We start from the raw sequence: 19813 nt of genomic DNA, 5'->3' as shown, positions 1-19813 counted from the left end.
GAGCAGCTTTGTATGTTAAGGTGAATTTACTGTTCCTCACATCAGACCAAAAGATTAAGGGGGATGAGGAGTGGTCAAGGGATGGGGGTTGGCAGGTTGTGTGAGTATTCTGCTGAATGTTCCTCCACTTGCTGGGACCCTGTTGAGATGTGAATATTCTGCTTGGGTTGTTGCTACCGAAAGCAGAGTGCTGAAGATTCCCATGTGACCTTCTGTTGAGCGGCACAACGAAGTATTAAAGGTCAGTGTGGGGAAGGGTGTGACAATTCTGGTAATTCATGGTGACTGACTTCACGTTGGAGGGAGGAAGGGAGATTGATGACTAAAGACCATGTGGATGGCGTGTCAACCCATAATGGAAGAAACAGTACATCAGACCTTTTAGTTCCCCTGTTGTTGCAGTCTGGTTAACTGTCCCCATTATCTATTGCTGTTGTTATGTTGCAGGCTGACCACGAGGGAAGATGTGAGTATACATTAACACCTTGTGAAGCGTGCAGCAGGATGGTACGCCAACTCGACATGTCCCGCCACTTGGAGCGAGAGTGCCCCGAAAGGAACCTCAACTGCAAATTCTGTAAATTACTGTTTCACCACAAGGACATTAAGGTGATGATCTTCTGACCATTCATTAGGACAACGTATTGGTAATTGATGCTGACAACAGACAGCGAAAGGGCCCTCTTGTGGTGCAATGGTAGTGTCCCTACCCTGGACCAGGAGGCCCTGGTTCAGTCCCACCTGCTCCAGAGCAGTGTAGTTACATCACCGAACAGGTTGGTTAGAAAGATAGTAGCTGCGTGTTTGTTTTGTTTAAACTAATGTGTGTATTTCCTGTGGTAGTAATTAAATGGGTCCCACTCACATCCTCCTTTTAAGATAGAGGAATCTCACCCTCATGGCTATTTACTCTTTGCCCTTTACACTGGGACGACCAAATCCATTCTGTGGTGTTCAAAGCCAACAGGTAGGTGAGCTCAGTGTAGAGCTGCGCCAGTCTGATTTGTCAGAGTTGCAGCCAATCCCTTTGCTGACCTGGACTTAAGTTTCTTAAGTAAAATACTTTTAATGTTGGTTCCCAATCCCAACAAATGAACTTATTCTCCTTATGGATATAGCTGTGAATTCTCTGCATCTTCTTGGTGTCTGCTCTGATGAAAGTTTCCGTCTTGACGAATTAACTGATCTCTGTTGTTTAGTATCTGGATTGCAAATGCAGAGACGTTGAGCTAGAATTAGTGGGAACAGATCCAGTATGGCTTAACTGGCACCAGATTCTTAGTAATGGGTACTGAGCTGGCTGAAGTTGGACAGGGCGGACTTAAATGTCCTTACTGCAGCAGATGCAAAGAGGCAGTCAAATCTGACCGCTGCTGTCAGACAGCAAGCTGCAGCCATTGCGAGTGAGATCATAAATGATTCAGAAACCCAAACCTCTATATTTGACAGCCGGTCATTTCCTGTGTCTCAGTCCTTCACCGTATGAGAGCAATAACAGACTGAATGTTGACTGAAGGCCAGCATACAGGAGAGCTGTCACTTTCAAGAGAATGTATTCCAATGCTCAGGATAGCTGATCATTCACCAACTCTGGCCATGGGGATTGATGTATTAAACAATTCACTAATCACCATTACATGCCGTACCACATCTTCTTTCTGATCATCTGCTCTGACTCCTGAGCATGCAATCTGACACTGGCCTCAGACTCCATCGTGTCAGAAACTCTACCATAGTTAGCTCCGTCTCCCCAGTAATTTCTGTTTCACTTCCGGGTCTGAAGTAAACGTTCAAACATAGGTACACACAGCAAGCTGAAGGAGACAACAGACAGGCAAAGTAGTCCCATTGATGTATTCGTCACCCCAGAAGGAGAATTCTGTCACGAAGCCAAAGGGATTTTAATAATGGAATGAAAGAGGAAATTTGGAAGTGTTTTACTGTGTATTGCTGTTCCACTCAGTCCGGATGATGTTGTGTCTGATAAAGGGCAGGAAATACAAAGGATCACACACCCAGGAGTTATTGCTTAGGGTGTTGGAACTATTCTGTTCAGTTGTTCAAAGAAGCAATTAGCTTTCGTAACTTGCTTTGTGAACTCATGGCTCTAAAGGCTACTCTGATAAGAATATCTCAAGTCCGATAATCAGCTGATTAGCTAAACTGAAACTGGATTTTCACAATGGACAGAGGTCAGAAATATACAATATGAGAAAGAATGTTGCAAGCAAAAAGGACACAGCATCGAGGCATATTGCATCACATCCTACCCAGTGACCCTGAAATGATCTTTATCTCCTGCTGTTACTTCCTGCTCCTTACATTTATAATTTCCAAATCATTTATACTTGCTGTATGAATTGTTAGGGGCTCAAAGAGGGTTAGGAAAATAGGATTTCAGAGCAAGAGTGAGTCTGGGTATCATGGCTGGTCTGGTTATGATCTTAACACTTTGCTGGCTTTACCTCACTCCCAATAATCTTTGATTCCCTTGTCTGTCAAAAATCTATCTAACATGGCCATGAATAAATTAAATGATCCAATTTCTACAGTTATGCAGGGAAGATAATTTAACACATTGCTGATCATGAGAGGAAAAGGAATCTGCTCACCTCTCTTAACAGTTTTTGTTTTTAAACCTAGTCCTAGTCTCATGTTAGATTTCGGGAGGACATCATACATGTCAAGTCCCCCAGGATCTTGTATGTTTTAATAAGGTCACCTCACATTCTTTGAAACTTCATTGGGTATCAGCCCTACTTGTTCATGTTTATTTTGAAGATAGGCCCTAGGGTCTCGGAATAACTGGTTCTAACACAATTATGACCTTTTACAAATGAGGAAACCAAATCTGTGCCCAGTACTGTAGATGTGGTAGTATTGCAGCCACATTTCTCTTCATTTATTTTCCATTCTCCTTGTAATAAATATCTAAATTTCCATTTGTCTTTTGAGTCACTTGCTATATGTGCATGCTGACATTTTATATTCCTGGACCAATCGTGACCCTTTCTGATTGGTTCTTTGTGTTCACCCTGCTTTCTCTCTCCCTCTCCCTGATATCATTTACTTTATGTGGGTGGACCTGCTTTCTCTCTTCCTCTCCCTGCGTGGGTGCATGCTGCTGGCAATCTCCCTCTCGCTGCCTTTCCTTGTGGCAATGGATATGTCTGTGTCTGTTTTTCTCATTCTCTTACCACCCTGCCATCTCTGTTACTCAGTGTGAATGCACGCTGCTCTTTCTCTGATCATATTCTGTGGTGGATGCCTATGTCTCTCTCTCTCCCTCTGTCTGTTTCTCTCCCTCTGTCTGTCTGTCCATGTCTGTCTCGCGCTCTGTCTCTCTTTGTGTCCTCCACCTCTGTTCTTGTGCATGTCCCAGCCACTCGGCAGCAAGGAGCTGAACCCTGGAGAGGCTGTTTGTGCTGTTGTGTCTCAGTGCTGGAGACACCTTGACTTTGCAGTTTTCCTGGGTGTTCTAGGTCAAGAGGGAGAGATGACCTTGTTCTTGCTGCCAGGTGGTCTGAGTTGAAGGTGAATTGAGGCCATACTCAGGCCTGAGCCTCCAGGTTACCCAGCTGTTGCACTCACTGTGGGATTCAACATGCTGTCTAGGAATCAGGTGGGATGTTGATGAACCATCTCTGATTCTGAAGTTGGTGGGCCTGCTGAGGGTGATGGTTTGCAGCTGATTGACAAGACATCTCACCACCACTTTCTCAAGGACAACTAGGGACAGACAGCAAATACTGGCCAGCCCAGTGATGTCACAGCCCACAAATAAATATTTAAACAAAAAGGACTGCTGTTTGAATCCAGTAACAGCACTAGAGCTTAGAATAAGTTACTGAAAGTGTCATTTCTGGTTGCCCCTCACAGGCCCATGATGAAATCTGTTCCAAGTTTCCGTTAACATGCGAATGGTGCGGAAAGAAAAAAATTCCAAGAGAAAAGGTAAAGTGTGTGTTTGAAAGCAATCAGGAGGCAGGAGAACAGTCTGCGAGTTAGAGTTGGTTATCAGTGCTGCGATGTATACACTGCATGTGCGTGCAATGTATCAAAGAAATGATCTGGTTGTATTTCTCCCTCCCCTCTGATGAAAGCCTGATTCTCCCTCTTTAACAGCCACTGGCTCAATTAACAGTTTACTCAGACCAAGCACCTTGCACACTTTACTGAACTTGCCTATTTTGGGGCAGTTTTCTATGGCCACATGCACTAGAATTCAATTAGAACTTAGTAACCAGCGAGAGTTTTGTCCTTTAGCTTCTATTTTAGCCTATGACAGATGAAAGTTAGATTATACTGCTCCTTGGATGTTGCCTGAACTGCTGTGCTTTTCCAGCACCACTCTAATGCAGAATCTGGCTTCCAGCATCTGCAGTCATTGTTTTTACCGAGTTAGGTGAAAGTGCAGTTTCAAACCCGTTATTCTGGCGGAGTGCTTACAATGAAGGAAATGGACGTTTCTTTGTCAGTGATATTTGGAACTATATTTCAGGGCTTTGACTGACAGTCAGTATGTGGCCAGGCAGGAGTATATGTGGAGGAGCAGTTTCATATAATGCTGATCTTCCAGCCTGTTTATTGTATGTTCCTCTCCACAGTACTTGGATCATACTCGGACATGTGGGAAGGTGAAGTTCCCTTGCCGCTTTAATGTGATTGGCTGTGAAATAACTGTAAGTGCACTAAATAGTTTTCTGTCCATTTTACAACAGATACAGGATGAGTAATAATTGAGATGGATTCAGAGCAGTGTGTTAGTTAATGCTGTTTACCTCTGAGGGCTGTGCTGACATTCACAGAATCCTATAGAAAAGGCCCTTCAGCCCATCAAGCCTACACCAACAAAGCTGCCACTACAAGTGCGCTAATCCCAATTTCCTGCAGTTGTTCAAAAACTATGCCCTCTTGTGATTAACCAACCTGCTTTCTATTCACCCTGGCCATGCCCCTCATAATCTTATACACCTCAACCATGCTTTAAAGAAAACAAGCCAGTCTGTCCAGTCTCTCCTGAATTGTTACATTCCAGACAACATCCTGGTGAACCTCCTCTGTACCCCTTGTAGTACTATCACATCCTTCCAGTAGTGAGGTGACCAGACCTGCACACAGTACTCCATCTGTGGCTTAACCAATGCTCTGGACAATTCCAACATTACCTCCTTGTGGTTTTGTTTTCATTAGTCATGGCATAAGATATGTGCTCCATAAGCCACCTTAACTATCCTAATCATGTGCTGTGCCAACTTCAGGGATCTGTGAATAATTACCACAAAATCCCTCTGTTGCTGCTTCCAGAGTGGATCACCCTCGTCATTTCTCAGGGTTAAATACCATCTGCCAATGGCCTGCCAATCTGACCAAACCATTTGTATCTCTCTGTAACCTACAACCATCTTCTTTGCTATTAACCACTCTGCCAATCTTTGTGTCTTCTGCAAATTTGTTTAACATTCCCCTCACATTTTCATCTGCATAATTTTAAATATATATTTCAAACAGTAATGGTCCCAGTACTGATCTTTGTGATATAACGCTGGACATCAGACTCCCGTCACTCAAACAGCCTTCTCCCACTGTGCTTTGTTCCTATTACTAAACCAGTTTCTGATCCATCTCACCAAGTTTCCCAGAATTCCATGTGCTTTAACCTTCTCAATCAGTTTCCTATGTGTGACCTTGTCAAAGGTTTTGCTAAAAGCCATATCAACTACAGCAGCTGAACTTCCCTCATTCACATACTTGGTCACATTTTCAAAACCTTCTAACAAATCTGTTAGGCATGACCTCCCTCTGACAAAGCCATGCTGACTCTCCGCAATTAACCCAGGCCTTTCCAAGTGGTTATTAACTTGTTCTTTCAGAATTTTCTCAAATGTTTCACGACACTGATATGAGACTCACTGGTCTGTAATTTCCTGGTTTATTTATACCACCTCTTTTAAAATGTGGAACCTCCAGTCCTCGGGCACTACCCCCTTGGCCAGAGGCAAATTAAAAACTTGTTTCAGAGTTGCTGCAATTTCCTGATTTGTCTCCCACAGCAGCCTGAACTGCAACTCATCCGGGTCCAGGGATTTGTCTGTTTTGAAGCCTGACTGAGCCTCCAATATCTCTCCGTTTCCTGTGTCGAACTGGATAGGTTCCTCACAATCCCTTTTCCTGAATTCCGTATCTACATTCTCCTTTTTCAGAGTGAAAACCGAAGGGGAGTATTCATTCAGGTCCTTTCTGATATCTTCTGACTCCCCACACAGATTGCCCCTTGATCTCTAATGGACCCAATTCTTTCCCTGGTTAGCCTCTTTCCTTTAACGTATTTATAAAATATCTTGGGATTCTTCCTAATCCTGTTCACAAGTCCTTTCTCATGCCCCCTTTTTGCCCTTCCAGTTGCTTTTGTAAGTTCCTTCCAGCACTTCCGGTGTTCCTGTAGGGCTGCAACTGAATTGCTCCCTTTGGACTTGCTAAAAACCCGACTGCTGTCCTCTATCCAGTTCTGAATTGTCCTAGACACCCAGGATTCTCTGAAGTCATTGTTCCTACATTTCCCTCTAAAGAGTACATGTTGGACTTGTACTCTCCCCAGCTACTTTTTGAATGCCCCCCCCCCCCAGTTGCTACACTGTGGCTACATCCTGCTTTATTTTAATAAAATTTGCCTGCCCTCATTTGAAAGCCGTCTTTAGCAGGACATCTTTCTCCGTGTCCAGAATAAAATTGAACGGTACCGTATTGTGGTTGCTGTCGCTTAAAGGTTCTCCCACTGCCACGTCAACACCTGTCTGACTTCTCTCCCCAGAACCAGATCCAGCACTGCACCGTCCCATGTTGGGCCGTCTACATATTGATACAAAAAAAAAACTCGCTTGGCTGCATTTCAAGAAGTCCGCCCGCTTTAAAACCTTAACACTTTGATTATCCCCATTTATGTTGGGAAAGTTGAAATCCCCGAGTATAATTGCTCCTCTGTTTCTCACTCATTCCCACAATGATGGGTGGCCTTCATTTATCATACTAATGTCCAGATTATCTCCTCTGTAGATAACCTGACCATGCCTAGCACAGTGACCCTTGGAACCTGGGCTTTTCTTTTACTATTGTGAAAGTTCTGTGTTTCACCATGCCATCGGGGTTGTTGCATGTACCGTTCTGGAGATTGTAAACGCAGCAGCCACGTCACATGGCTAATAGATATTCACTGTATATTGCTGTAATGTTAATTATATTAAATTGCTCGGTATTCATTGGGGACTCTCTGTACAAGCAGCTTGTATGAGGGGTTGATTGGAGATACATGATATATATTGTCCTCCTTGTCAATAAAAGAGTAAATGTAAAAATATTAGGTTCCCAGTATTTCATCCTCCATCTCACTGGGAGCTTCAATGATGCAGGTACTCTAGTGCTGAAAAATGTGTTGCTGGAAAAGCGCAGCAGGTCAGGCAGCATCCAAGGAGCAGGAGAATCGACATTTCGGGCATAAGTCCTTATTCAGAAATGAGGAGGGTGTGCCAAGCAGGCTAAGATAAAAGGTAGGGAGGAGGGACTTGGGGGAGGGGCGTTGGGAATGCGATAGGTGGAAGGAGGTTAAGGTGAGGGTGATAGGCCGGAGTGGGGGGTGGGGGCGGAGAGGTCAGGAAGAAGATTGCAAGTCAAGAAGGCAGTGCTGAGTCCGAGGGTTGGGACTGAGATAAAGTGGGGGGAGGGGAAATGAGGAAGCTGGAGAAATCTGCATTCATCCCATGTGGTTAGAGGGTTCCTAGACGGAAGATGAGGCGCTCTCCCTCCAGGCGTCGTGTTGCCATGGTCTGGTGATCGAGGAGGCCAAGGACCTGTATGTCCTTGGCAGAGTGGGAGGGGGAGTTAAAGTGTTCAGCCACGGGGCGGTTGGGTTGGTTGGTGCGGGTGTCCCAGAGGTGTTCTCTGAAATGTTCCGCAAGTAGGCGGCCTGTCTCCCCAATGTATAGGAGGCCACATCGGGTGCAGCGGATGCAGTAAATGATGTGTGTGGAGATGCAGGTGAATTTGTGACGGATATGGAAGGATCCCTTGGGGCCTTGGAGGGAAGTGAGGGGGGAGCTGTGGGCGCAAGTTTTGCATTTCTTGCGGTTGCAGGGGAAGATGGAACGCTGATAGGGGAGGGGAGGGAAAAATATCCTTGGTGGTGGGGTCTGTTTGGAAGTAGCGGAAATGACGAAGGATGATGCGATGTATCTGGAAGTTGGTAGGGTTGTAGGTGAGGACCAGTGGGGTTCTGTCCTGGTGGCGATTGGAGGGGTGGGGTTCAAGGGTGGAGGAGTGGAAGTGGAAGAGATGCGGTGGAGAGCATTATCAACCACGTCTGAGGGGAAATTGCGGTCTTTGAAGAAGGTGGCCATCTGGGTTGTTCGGTATTGGAACTGGTCCTCCTGGGAGCAGATGTGGCCAAGGCGAAGGAATTGGGGATATGGAATGGTGTTTTTACAGGGGGCAGGGTGGGAGGAGATGTAGTCTAGGTAGCTGTGGGAGTCAGTCGGTTTATAGTAAATGTCCGTGTTGAGTCGGTTGTCCGAGATAGAAATGAAGAGGTCTAGGAAGGGGAGGGAAGAGTCTGAGACGGTCCAGGTAAATTTGAGGTTGGGGTGGAAGGTGTTAGCAAAGTGGATGAACTGTTCATCCTTGTGGGACTCTAGTGGCAGGTCACTGGTGGTGGGGTCTGTTTGGAAGTCTGGTCTGGCCTCATCAACTGCTCTGTCTTTGACCATACTCCATGTCTTGTTACACTCCTGATTTGAGGACTATTAAAAGTGTTTTGGGGTTTTGAAGGGTCAAAATTGAACTGGTCACTGTAGTTGATCTAACCCCAGTCCTGTTGCTGTAGTCCATGGTGCTGAGAATGGATGGTGAAGTTTAGTTTCTGGTCAGTGCTGTTGACTGAAATGACAGTGATGCTGGTGTATGGCAGTTAGATGGTTTGGTTTTCCCCTGTCTCAAATGATTGAACAACTGGGCCTGGGTGGTGTCCGGCCTCCTCCATATCCTGAAGTTGGTTTCTGTCTTGTGGTGCTGTTCTGGGAAATCTAAATTCTTCAAAACTTCCTTATCTTAAGATTGAAACTGAGTAGCCCCAAATTTGTTTCATTCCTCTTCCTGAGGTAGTAACTCCACTGTGTGTGCTGCACATGTCAGTGTGTCAGCATCTCAGTGGACAGACTGTGGTTGTGTTGGAACCCTGCTGTATAGTCAAAGATAGAACTGTTTTATTTTAAACTAAAAGGATCTCTGTTTTGCATGCAGAGCTGGTGTGACTCTCCCTATAGGAGGAATTAAAATCCTGATTGCAGTCAGCTAGTTTCACACCCTCCAACTACAGTAATTGCTGACATTTGTAATATGGGGGAGCTGATCGGAGAATCCCTACAGTGAGGAAACAAGCAACTTGACACGACATGCCTACACCAGCCCTGCAAAGAGTATCCCCACCCAGACCCATTCCCTATTATTCTACATTTACCTTGACTAATGCACCTAACCTACACACCCCTGAACACTACGGGCAATGTAGCATGTTAGGCAATCCACCCTAACCTGCACATCTTTGGATTTTGGGAGGAAACCGGAGCACCCGGAGGAAACCCACACAGGCACGGGGAGAATGTGCAAACTCCACACAGACAGTCGCCCGAGGCAGTAATCGAACCCAGGTCCCTGGCGCTGAGGCAGCAGTGCTAATCACTGAGCTACCGTGCCGCCCCTAAAGTATGTTCTTAAGTGAATTGGCCTGAAGCCAATTGGAGGAATCTCACTGATACTTAGAATAGATAATGTATGTGAACAGGGTGTATCCTGTCTGAAATATCTTGTCCCTCCCTTATCCTCTAGCTGCCTGCTGGGAAGATTGCCAGACACAGGCTGTCATGGGTCAGTTAGTAGGTGTGTATTTTGTTTGAAGTTAGCTGGGAGTACTGAGGACTGGAAAGTTTTGGTGCTTTTAGCTTTTAATCTCTATGAAGGGAACAGAAATTCTTAAGTGAGAAAGTGATGCTTAAGCTATACAGAGACTTGCTCAGATCCCCCTCTGGAGGACCTGTCCCCCCTATGGAGAACCTGTTCTGGGCATCTCCCCTCTGAGCAGATATTTTAGCTTGAGATAGCTCCTGCACAGATTGACCAGTGTCACATCATGAAGACAGTTTGTCCAAACGTGGCTTCTATTTGTTTGCATTTAAATGGTTGATGTGCAATTTAGTGTTTAGGATGGCAGAAATGTGATTAAATAGACAAGGAAAATGTATTTCCTCTTGTGGAGGAGACCGAACTGGGACATGGAACCTTCAGATTACGCTTAGGTCATTTGGGTGAAGTCCAAAATCACTGCTTCCCACAAAGGGGCTGAAATTCTACAGCTGTCTTGGGTACCAGCAAACGCTGGGCATAGTTGAAATTTTAAAGACTGCAATTGATACTCTAACCGAACAAAACTCTCCTGAAGGAATATGGAACAAAGGAAGATAGGTAAAGTTTGAGATATAGATCAGAAAATTCTAATTGAATGCAGAACAGACTTAAGGGGTGGAATTACCACTTCCTGTTCCCCTGCAGTATTGCCCTGTCTGTGGACTTACCTGTTCTATTCACCGGCTTTGTTTATTTTCTACATTACACTGTAGAATGTGGGCTTTTGGAGTTGTACAGTGTGTTTTCTTCTTCAAGTGCATCAGGATCTAACAGAGAACAAATAGGCTTCTTCTAAATTATTCCTTATTTTTCAGTTCTGCAGAGATCTCCGCACACTGAGCAGCACTGCTGGTTTATTAACCTGCTGTTTATTTTCTGTAACAATCTGCAATGGTTTAGCTAGATTTTTATCATGGCTGTGCAGTTGATTTGAGATCAAATAGGGTTTATGAAGGTTGCCAACAAAATTGAATAACTGAAGGACGCTTGACACAAATTCCTCAAAAATAACAATCTGAGACACACTTGGAGTTTATATCGAAGTGCAATGTGAGTGTAAGGTACTTCTCAAAGCATTTAGTGAGCTCGATGGGTTTTATGCCAATTGACAGTAGTTTCTGTTGGATTACGTTGGTTTCTTATTTTAATCACAGTTTTATCAATTGTAGTCAAATTTCCAGTCTGTTGTGATGGGATTCCTAAACCCGTGTCACCAGATCATGAACCTAAGCTTTAAGATTACTAACTAGTTTATTGGCATTGCCACTGTCTCCCCTCAATCACTTGTCTCCAGGGTTTTTGATGCCTTCTGGTGTTTGGATGTAGATGTCATTGAGATGGCCCTTTCTGAATGCTACCTTGCCTAGTGTTCAGCAACCTGTCAGTGTGGCTTCATTTCAACCGCCCACTATGCTTTACCCGCTCTGCACAGACTCTATTTGCTGTTGGACATGGTGTAATGTTTTCTCTGAAGGGAGGTTGAGATCCTTGTGAGTGCTGTACGGTGCAGTGTGGCTTTGCTCCCTTGTGAGTGTTGGGTGTTGTTGACAAATGTTTCCATTGATCCTTGCCAGGCTGAGAAGGAAAAGCTGGCTGAGCATGAGAACCAGTGTGTGGTGGACCACATGCAGATGCTGCTCCAACATGTGATGGGAATACGGAGTGCTGTGGAAAACCTACAGCCTCTGCACCTGCAGCAGGCCAAGCTCAAGGTCAGCCAGCTCTTCACCTCCGTTCGTGAAATGGAGGAGACTCTGGGACCGTTCCGATCGATCGGCCTTGGTGAGAGAGGCTCCTCCTCCCCTGGTGGGGACCTGGCGAAAGCTTACTTGTCAGAAAGCTTAGAAGATGTGCAAAAGCGATGTGCAGCTCTGAAGCACAAAGCCGAAACATTCGAAAACATTGTCTGTGTTCTTAACCGTGAGGTGGAGCGAGCCTCCGTGAGCATGGTTGCTTACGAACAACAACACAAACTGGACCAGGAGAAGATTGAAGCCTTACAAGCAAAGGTGGGTGAACTGGAACATCCAGACTAACCTCCCGAGAAAATACAGGCAGTGAGCAGCCTGCAGCATATACCGTGTGCAGAAGCTGCATACCTCAATGCTTCCCATGACTACAATATGGTGCGAAAGGCCAGCACTGCCCCCCCAATGTTTTACACAATGGCTCCTTTGTGCACAGCAACAGTGTGTGACAGCAGTCACTCAAACTGTGAGAGAATGCAGGACCTGGTGGAGCAGGGCCCATGGGTCAATGGCTGATTGCTGACCCACATCACTGTACAGGATCTTGAAATAGTCCCCACCCCCAGCCCAATAAATGCATCCTAACACAGTCATCAAAATTCTGTTTAGCTAAGATAAGTGATAGCTCTGTCACTATATAACCCTGGGGCACAGTGCTGATGGGTATTCCAAAATAGTACCACACAACGGTGAGACAGTGACAGACCTGTCCCCACCAGTACTGTACCCTAGTGTTATACAGTGACAGACCTGTCCCCACCAGTACTGTACCCCAGTGTTATACAGTGACAGACCTGTCCCCACCAGTACTGTACCCCAGTGTTACACAGTGACAGACCTGTCCCCACCAGTACTGTACCCCAGTGTTATACAGGGACAGACCTATCCCCACCAGTACTGTACCCCAATGTTATACAGTGTCAAGCCAATCCCCATTAGTACTGCACCTTGTGTTTTACAGCGACAGAATTTTCCCCACTAGAACCATTATTCTGCTCATAATGCTTTCTCCTTGCAAGTTCTGAAGGACAGGATGTTGTGTATTCTGCCCCCCATACACTTATCCTAAGATTCATTGGAAGATATTTCACTCCATGTAAAGTGAAAGGTTGTCACTAACTATGGTATTTATGTCATGGATCTTCATGGCCTGTTCCTGTCATTCAGGTGCGTCAGATGGAACACGCTACAGCCTTGAAAGACCTGTCTATAGCAGAGTTGGAACTGAAGCTGCAGGCACTGGAGTACAGTACTGACAATGGAATCTTTATCTGGAAAATATCCGATTTCAGTCGAAGACGACAGGAAGCTAAAACCCAACGATCGCCTGCTATATTCTCCCCCGGTAAGTTCCATGTTCTCGGATTACGTACAGAGAGCAATCCGATGCTCGCTACATTCAGGCGTAATGTCTTTTGTTATGGTCTGTGATGCCTGGGAGGTCAGTGGTTGAAAAATGGATGCTGGGACCTCAATTGTGACTATGTTGGAATTTGGAAATTTGAGAGGAACAGAGAAGCAGAGAAACATGGGTGTAGTGAGCAGGTGTTATTCTTCGTGCATGGAATCCTGTGTTGGTCAGACTTTACTGCTAAACATTCACTAAGGATTTCCCTTCTGCTGGAGAAAGGGTGTTTGCTGCATTCCCCCGTCTCTCAGCTGCTTTTCCATCAAGACCAAGGCCTGGCTATTTTGGCAGATGTGGTTGATGCTGAAACAGGGGCTTTCTCTGCTTTTGCCCCCTGCCACAAACCACATGGTGTTACCACTGGGCGGTCTCTGCCAAATGTACTAAATACTTGCAGGCATTACTTTCATGCCATTGTGGCCTGTGCTTTGCCCTTCCAACATCTGGCCCTACACTGTGAGGTCAGCAGAGTTTATCATGAGAAGGGCTGGATAGAACGTGGAGGAAGAGGCTGTCGATCCAGTGAGGATTTCCGAGCAGTGATTTGGCTTCATTTCAGTAAAAGGGCATTACATAAAAACATAGAAGATAGGATCTGGTGAAGGCCATTCAACCCTTTGAGCCTGCCCTTCATGCTATTCAATACGATCATCCAATTCATCCTGCTTTCTCCCCATACCCTTCAAATGTTTTCAATGAGTTAGATAGTTCTTAGGGTTAAAGGTGTCTTAGCGTTAAATATTTTGACCTCACCATTTTCTGTGGTGGAAAATTCCACAGACTGTTCACTCTCTGGGTGAAGAAATATCTGTCGTCAGGTTCCCTCTGGTAATCTGTAACACTGGAATTGACCTCCTCATCACTGTCAACAGCCACAGAGTGGCTCTGCATCACTGCCAGACATTCCTAAGTAACCTTCAAGGTGCTTCTTCTCATCTTCTCATCATGTAAGGTGAGAGTTGCCTGTCATCCTTTGGATATTAATGAGTAGAACTGGTCATGAGGTTATGCATCTGCTGCCTGCCTTGCCTGTGATTTACTATTCCAGTTCTCTCCACCAATACAGGATAGTGCTGATCTCCCTTTAAGAGGGAGTCTGATGTATGACCATCTCTGATCTGTCTGCCCCCTCCTATCTAACACACCTAGTGTACACAGGGAAAACAGACTTCTTGGGGCTGCAGCAAATATAATTGGCCAGGGAGTTTCTAAATTACCTTCAACTCTTATTGCTCAGAACAGCTGTGTGCAGTACTCGGAGAATGTGGAACATGTTGCAATTTTTGTTCTTTTTAAACAATTCTTCGAACAGGATGCCCCTTTTTGAGAACTTATGATAATTTCTTATGAAAAGACATGCTTCCCTAAGACATAGTCGTGGAGTCATACAGCATAGAGACAGACCCTTCAGTCCAACTCATCAGCACTGACCAGATATCCCAATCTGACCTGGTCCCATTTGCCAGCATTTGACCCTTATCCCTCTAAGCCCTTCCTAATCACGAACCCATTTCTTAAATGTTGTAATTGTACCAGCCTGCACCACTTCCTCTGGCAGCTCATTCCATACATGTACCACTTTCTGTTTGAAAACATCACACAGAATACCTTCTAAATCTCCCCCCACTTTAAACCTATGCTCTCCAGTTTTGGACTCCCACACCTTAGGAAAAAAAGACCTTGGCTATTTACCTGATCCATGACCACCATGATTTTAAAACCCCTATAAGGTCAGTCCTCAGTTACTGATGCTCCAGGGAAAATAGCCCATTTTATTTAACCTCTCCCTATAGCTCAAACCTTCCAGTCTCGGCAACGTCCTTACCACAGAATGTATTGTGGATGATTATTCTCTTGGGAACTATGCATTTTGTTTAACCTTTTTTTTAAATCAGATTTTATTCAGAATATTAGGCAAGTATTGCTTTCAATGATGCTAGTGTTTCAGCCGCTAAGGTGTTTATAACTCCCCTTTTTAATTTCCTGGCTTCCCATGCCACGGGACAACATTTACTATTCCTTCACCAAGAATATGATAAACTCCGCCTTACCAGAGGATCCACCCGGGAGACTGGTACGTGAAGCTTCAATAAAAAATGGCAAAATTGATAACTTCCGGATCATGCAGGGCTGGAACTTGATGCCAGTCTGAGTGTGCCATTGGGAAGGAATAAAGTCTAGTCTGAGTGTGCCATCACCTGAACTGACCAGTCAAACTTTTTAACTGGTCTACCTGGATGTCAGACTGTCTTTCTGTGAGGGTCTGGTTTAATTTATTGGGATGTGATTGTCATGTTCAGTGTAAGATTCCGATCCGCAGTCACTCCCGATTTATTCTGCTTGGTATCTAATCCTACGTATTTAAGCATCTTGACTACCAACCTTTCTTTAAAAAGTTTTACTTATCACCTATTGTCCACATTCTCCAGTTTCTACAGGTTGCAATCACAAACGTCAAGATGCTTGGGAAGTTGCAGAACCTGTCTGGGTTTGCTTTTACCTGAACGCAATCTGCTTTCAGTACAATAGACCTGCCTAAGAAATACCACCACACTTAATACATCAGTCAACAATAAACATGTTTTTTAATTGCCACAGTTTGCCTTCTGTATTGTTAGCTTCTTTAGCTAACCTTTGACGTTTTCTCCCTTATGAAACTGAAGCTTTTATATCCATCAATTTGCATTCCCAAGAATATGTCACTAAAACAACTAAGAAAATGTCTGGTTCCCTTTTCCTGCCATAGGGAAATTATTTTTATTCATCTCTGGGTTGGGGTGTTGCTGGCTGGTCAGCATTTATGGCCTGCCCCTCGTTGCCCTTGAGAAGGTGATGGTGAGATGCCTCCTTGAATTGCTGCAGTCTATGTGTGATAGGTTGACCAGCAATACTATTAGGGAGGGAATTCTGAGATTTTGACCATGCGACAGTGAAGGAATGGCAATATATTTCCAAGTCAGGATGGTGAGTGGCTTGGAGGGAAACTTGCAAGTGGTGGTGTCTCTATGTATCTGTTGCCCTTGGCCTTCTAGATGGAAATACTTGTGGGTTTGGGAGGTGCTGCCTGAGGATCTTTGGTGAATTTCTGCAGCATATAAGAACAAAGAACAAAGAAAATTTACAGCCCAGGAACAGGCCCTTCGGCCCTCCAAGCCTGAACCGATCCAAATGTACTGTCTCAACCTGTCGGTCAATTCCTAAGCATCTGTATCCCTCTGCTCCCCATCTGCACATGCATCTGTCCAGACGCATCTTAAATGAGTCTACCGTGCCTGCCTCTACCACCTCTGTTGGCAACGCATTCCACACACCCACCACCCTCTGTGAAGTACTTGTCGTGTGTATCCCCCTTAAACTTTCCACCTCTCACCTTGAAAGCATGATCTCTCGTTATTGAATCCTTCACCCTGGGAAAAAGCTTATCTCTCTGTCTACCCTGCCTATACCTCAATCAGGTCCCCCCTCAATCTCCTTTTTTCTAATGAAAATAAACCTTTCTTCATAGCTAGCACCTTCCATACCAGGCAGCATCCTCGTAAACCTTCTCTGCACCCTCTCTAAAGTGTCCACATCCTTTTGGTAATGCAGCGACCAGAACTGTACACTGTATTCTAAATGCAGCCGAACCAAAGTCTTGTACAATTTTAACATGACTTGCCAGCTCTTATACTCAATACCCTGTCCACTGAAGACAAGCATACTATATGCCTTCTTGACCACTCTATCCAGCTACACAGCAACCTTCAGGGTACAATAGACCTGCACTCCCAGATCTCTCTGCACATCAACTTTTCCCAAGTCTCTTCCATTCATTGTATAATTCGCTCGAGAATTAGTCTTACCTAAATGCATCACTTCACATTTGTCTGGATTGAAATCCATCTGCCACTTTTTCCACCCAACTCTCCAGCCTACCTATATCCTCCTGTATTCTTTGACAGTCCTTTATGCTTTCTGCTACTCCACCAATCTTTGTGTTATCTGCATACTTGCTGATCATACCAACAGTGACCTCTTCCAGATCATTTATGTATATTACAAACAACAGTGGCCCCAACACTGACCCCTGTGGGACACCACTGGTCACCTTTCTCCATTTCGAGAAACTCCCTTCAATTACTACTCTCTGTCTCCTGTTGCTCAATCAGTTCTTTATCCACCTAGCTAGAACACCCTGCACACACCACAACAAATGTGTAACCACAGCTAGAATATGGATTCCAATGGTGAGCTGGCTACCCATGACACATGGATACATGGGAGGATTATGGGCCGGGTGCTGGCAGGTGGGACTAGATTAATTCAGGATATCCAGTTGGCATGGACAAGTTGGACCGAAAGTACATCTGTATGATATTAAAATCAGTATTGGTGTACTGATTATAATATTCCAAGAATGCTTTGAATCTGGAAAAGTCCCAGAGGACTGGAAATGTATCACCTTTATTTACAAACATTTGTCAATGGAAAATGTTAGTCTATTATATCAGGATGTAATAGGAGAACATTTCGAAAAATCTAATATGATAATAGTCGACTTGGCGTCATGAAGGGGAAACCATGCCTGACAAATTTAATAGAATTCTTTGAACAGATAACAAACATAGTATATAAGGATGAAGCAATGGATGTAATAGATTTAGATTTGCAGAAGGTGTTAGATAAAGTAGTGCACATGAGGCTATTTAATAAGAGCCCATAGTTTTCGAGGGAGTATTTACCATTGATATAGGATTGTGTAGTTCATTGACAGAGTTACCCAGAAAGGGAGCATTTTCACAATGGCAATCTGTAACAGTGGTAGTCCACAGGGATCAGTGCAGGGGTCACAATTATTGGCAATACATATGATTAGCATGGATGTGGAAAGTGAATGCGCTATAGCCAAGTTTACAGGTGACTTAAAAAAAAACAATAGGTGGGTATGAAGAGGGATACAGACAGCATAAGAGGTAGTTCATTAAAACAGATGAATGTTTAATGACCTGTGCAGTCACAATGGCCAAAGGACCTCTTTGTACTGTAAAATCTCCACTGAACCTGAGAAAACCCTTCCAATTGCTGGTCATAAGCATCAGCAAAGTTAATATTCATGGAATAAAAAGGACAGCAGTGACTTGGAAGGAAAGCAGGGTTGTGGGTAATGTGTTATTTTCAGGCTGGAAGATGATGTATAAAGTTCTCTAGGGGTTGTTAATTGGACCACTTTTTTTCTGCTCTGTATTAATGGATCAGACATAAGAGTGGTAAATAATTTCAGAATTTGCAGATGACAAAATTTTGAGAGTGTTGTGCCCTGTGAGAATAGTGGTAGATTTTAAAGAGAATGCCAATGGAAGGACAGACATGTGGCAGACAAAGTGGTTTTTCAGAGAATTGTCATTTATGAAGTGTTTCATTTTGTTAGGAAGGCAGAGGACAAGGCAATGTAATATAAATGATAATGTTAAAAGGGGAAGTTAAGAGTACAGAGGGATTATAGATACAGTGCAGAGGGATCTTGGAGTCCATGTACTTAGATACCTGACAGTTGCCACCCAGGTGGATAGTGTTGTTAAGAAGGAATACGGTGTGTTAGGTTTCATTCGTAGAGGGATTGAGTTCCTGAACCGCAATATCATGCTAAAACTATACAAAACACTAGTGCTGCCACACTTGGAATATTGTATGCAGTTCTGGTCCCCATATTTCGAGAAGGATGTAGAAGCATTGGAAAAGGTGCAGAGTAGATTTACCAGGATGTTGCCTGGTCTGGAGGGAAGGTCTTATGAGGAAAGGCTGAGAGACTTGGGTCTGTTCTCATTGGAAAGAAGGCTAAAAGGGGATTTGATCGAGACATACAAGATGGTCAGAGGATTAGATTAGACCGTGAAAGTCTTAATCCTAGGATGATGATGTCAGCTTGTATGAGGGGGCATAACTACAAGTTGAAGGGTGATAGATTTAAGACAGATGTTAGCGGCAGAGAGTGGTAAGGGCGTGGAATGCCCTACCTGCTAATGTAGTCAACTCAGCCACATTAGGGAGATTTAAACAATTCTTAGATAAGCACATGGATGATTTTGGGATAGTGTAGGGGGACAAGCTAAGAATAGTTCACAGGTCAGCGCAACATTGAGGGCCGAAAGGCCTGTTCTGTGTTGTATTGTTCTATGTTCTAAATCATGTGACTTCACTTTCTCTATTAGTTTACCATGGGGAACCTTCTCAAATGCCTTACTAAAGTCCATGTATATGATATCAATCAACAGCCCTTCCTTCATCTATCAACTTGGTCACTTCCTCGAAGAACTCTATTAAGTTGTAAGGCACGATCTCCCCCACATAAAACCATGTTGCCAATCACTGATAAGCCCATTCTTTTCTAGCTATAAATAGATCCTATCCCTCAGTACCCTCTCCAGCAATTTTCCCACCACTGACATCAGGCTGTCTGGTCTGTAGTTACCCAGAATATCCCTACTACCCTTCTTGTACAGGGGGACAACATGAGCAGCCTTTCAGTCCTCCGGCACCTCGCCTGTATTTAAGGATGCCACAAAGATATCTGTCACGGCCCCAGCTATTTCCTCTCTTGCCTCCCTTAGCAACTTGGGTTAGATCCCATCTGGTCCTGGGGATTTGTTCACCTTAATAACCTCTAGCATACTGAACACATCATCTCTACTTATGTCAACGTGATCTAGACTAATCAAACTTCTCTAGTCTC

At 44.4% G+C, this 19813-nt stretch overlaps 1 protein-coding gene across 6 annotated transcripts in view; it reads left to right on the top strand.

The window, feature by feature from the left end:
* Positions 1-19813, top strand: part of traf2b (Tnf receptor-associated factor 2b) — a 59695-nt gene that overhangs the window by 29364 nt on the left and 10518 nt on the right. For all 6 annotated transcript variants that reach the window (XM_060841715.1, XM_060841718.1, XM_060841712.1 and 3 more), the window contains 5 exons: positions 448-609; positions 3880-3954; positions 4608-4682; positions 11523-11957; positions 12864-13041. In XM_060841715.1, the coding sequence (XP_060697698.1) occupies positions 448-609; positions 3880-3954; positions 4608-4682; positions 11523-11957; positions 12864-13041 (925 nt within the window). The remainder of the gene's footprint in view (positions 1-447; positions 610-3879; positions 3955-4607; positions 4683-11522; positions 11958-12863; positions 13042-19813) is intronic.

Source organism: Hemiscyllium ocellatum, chromosome 21 (genome assembly GCF_020745735.1).
Source record: "Hemiscyllium ocellatum isolate sHemOce1 chromosome 21, sHemOce1.pat.X.cur, whole genome shotgun sequence".
Classification (NCBI taxonomy): domain Eukaryota; kingdom Metazoa; phylum Chordata; class Chondrichthyes; order Orectolobiformes; family Hemiscylliidae; genus Hemiscyllium; species Hemiscyllium ocellatum.
This window is presented reverse-complemented; position numbering and strand designations above follow the sequence as displayed.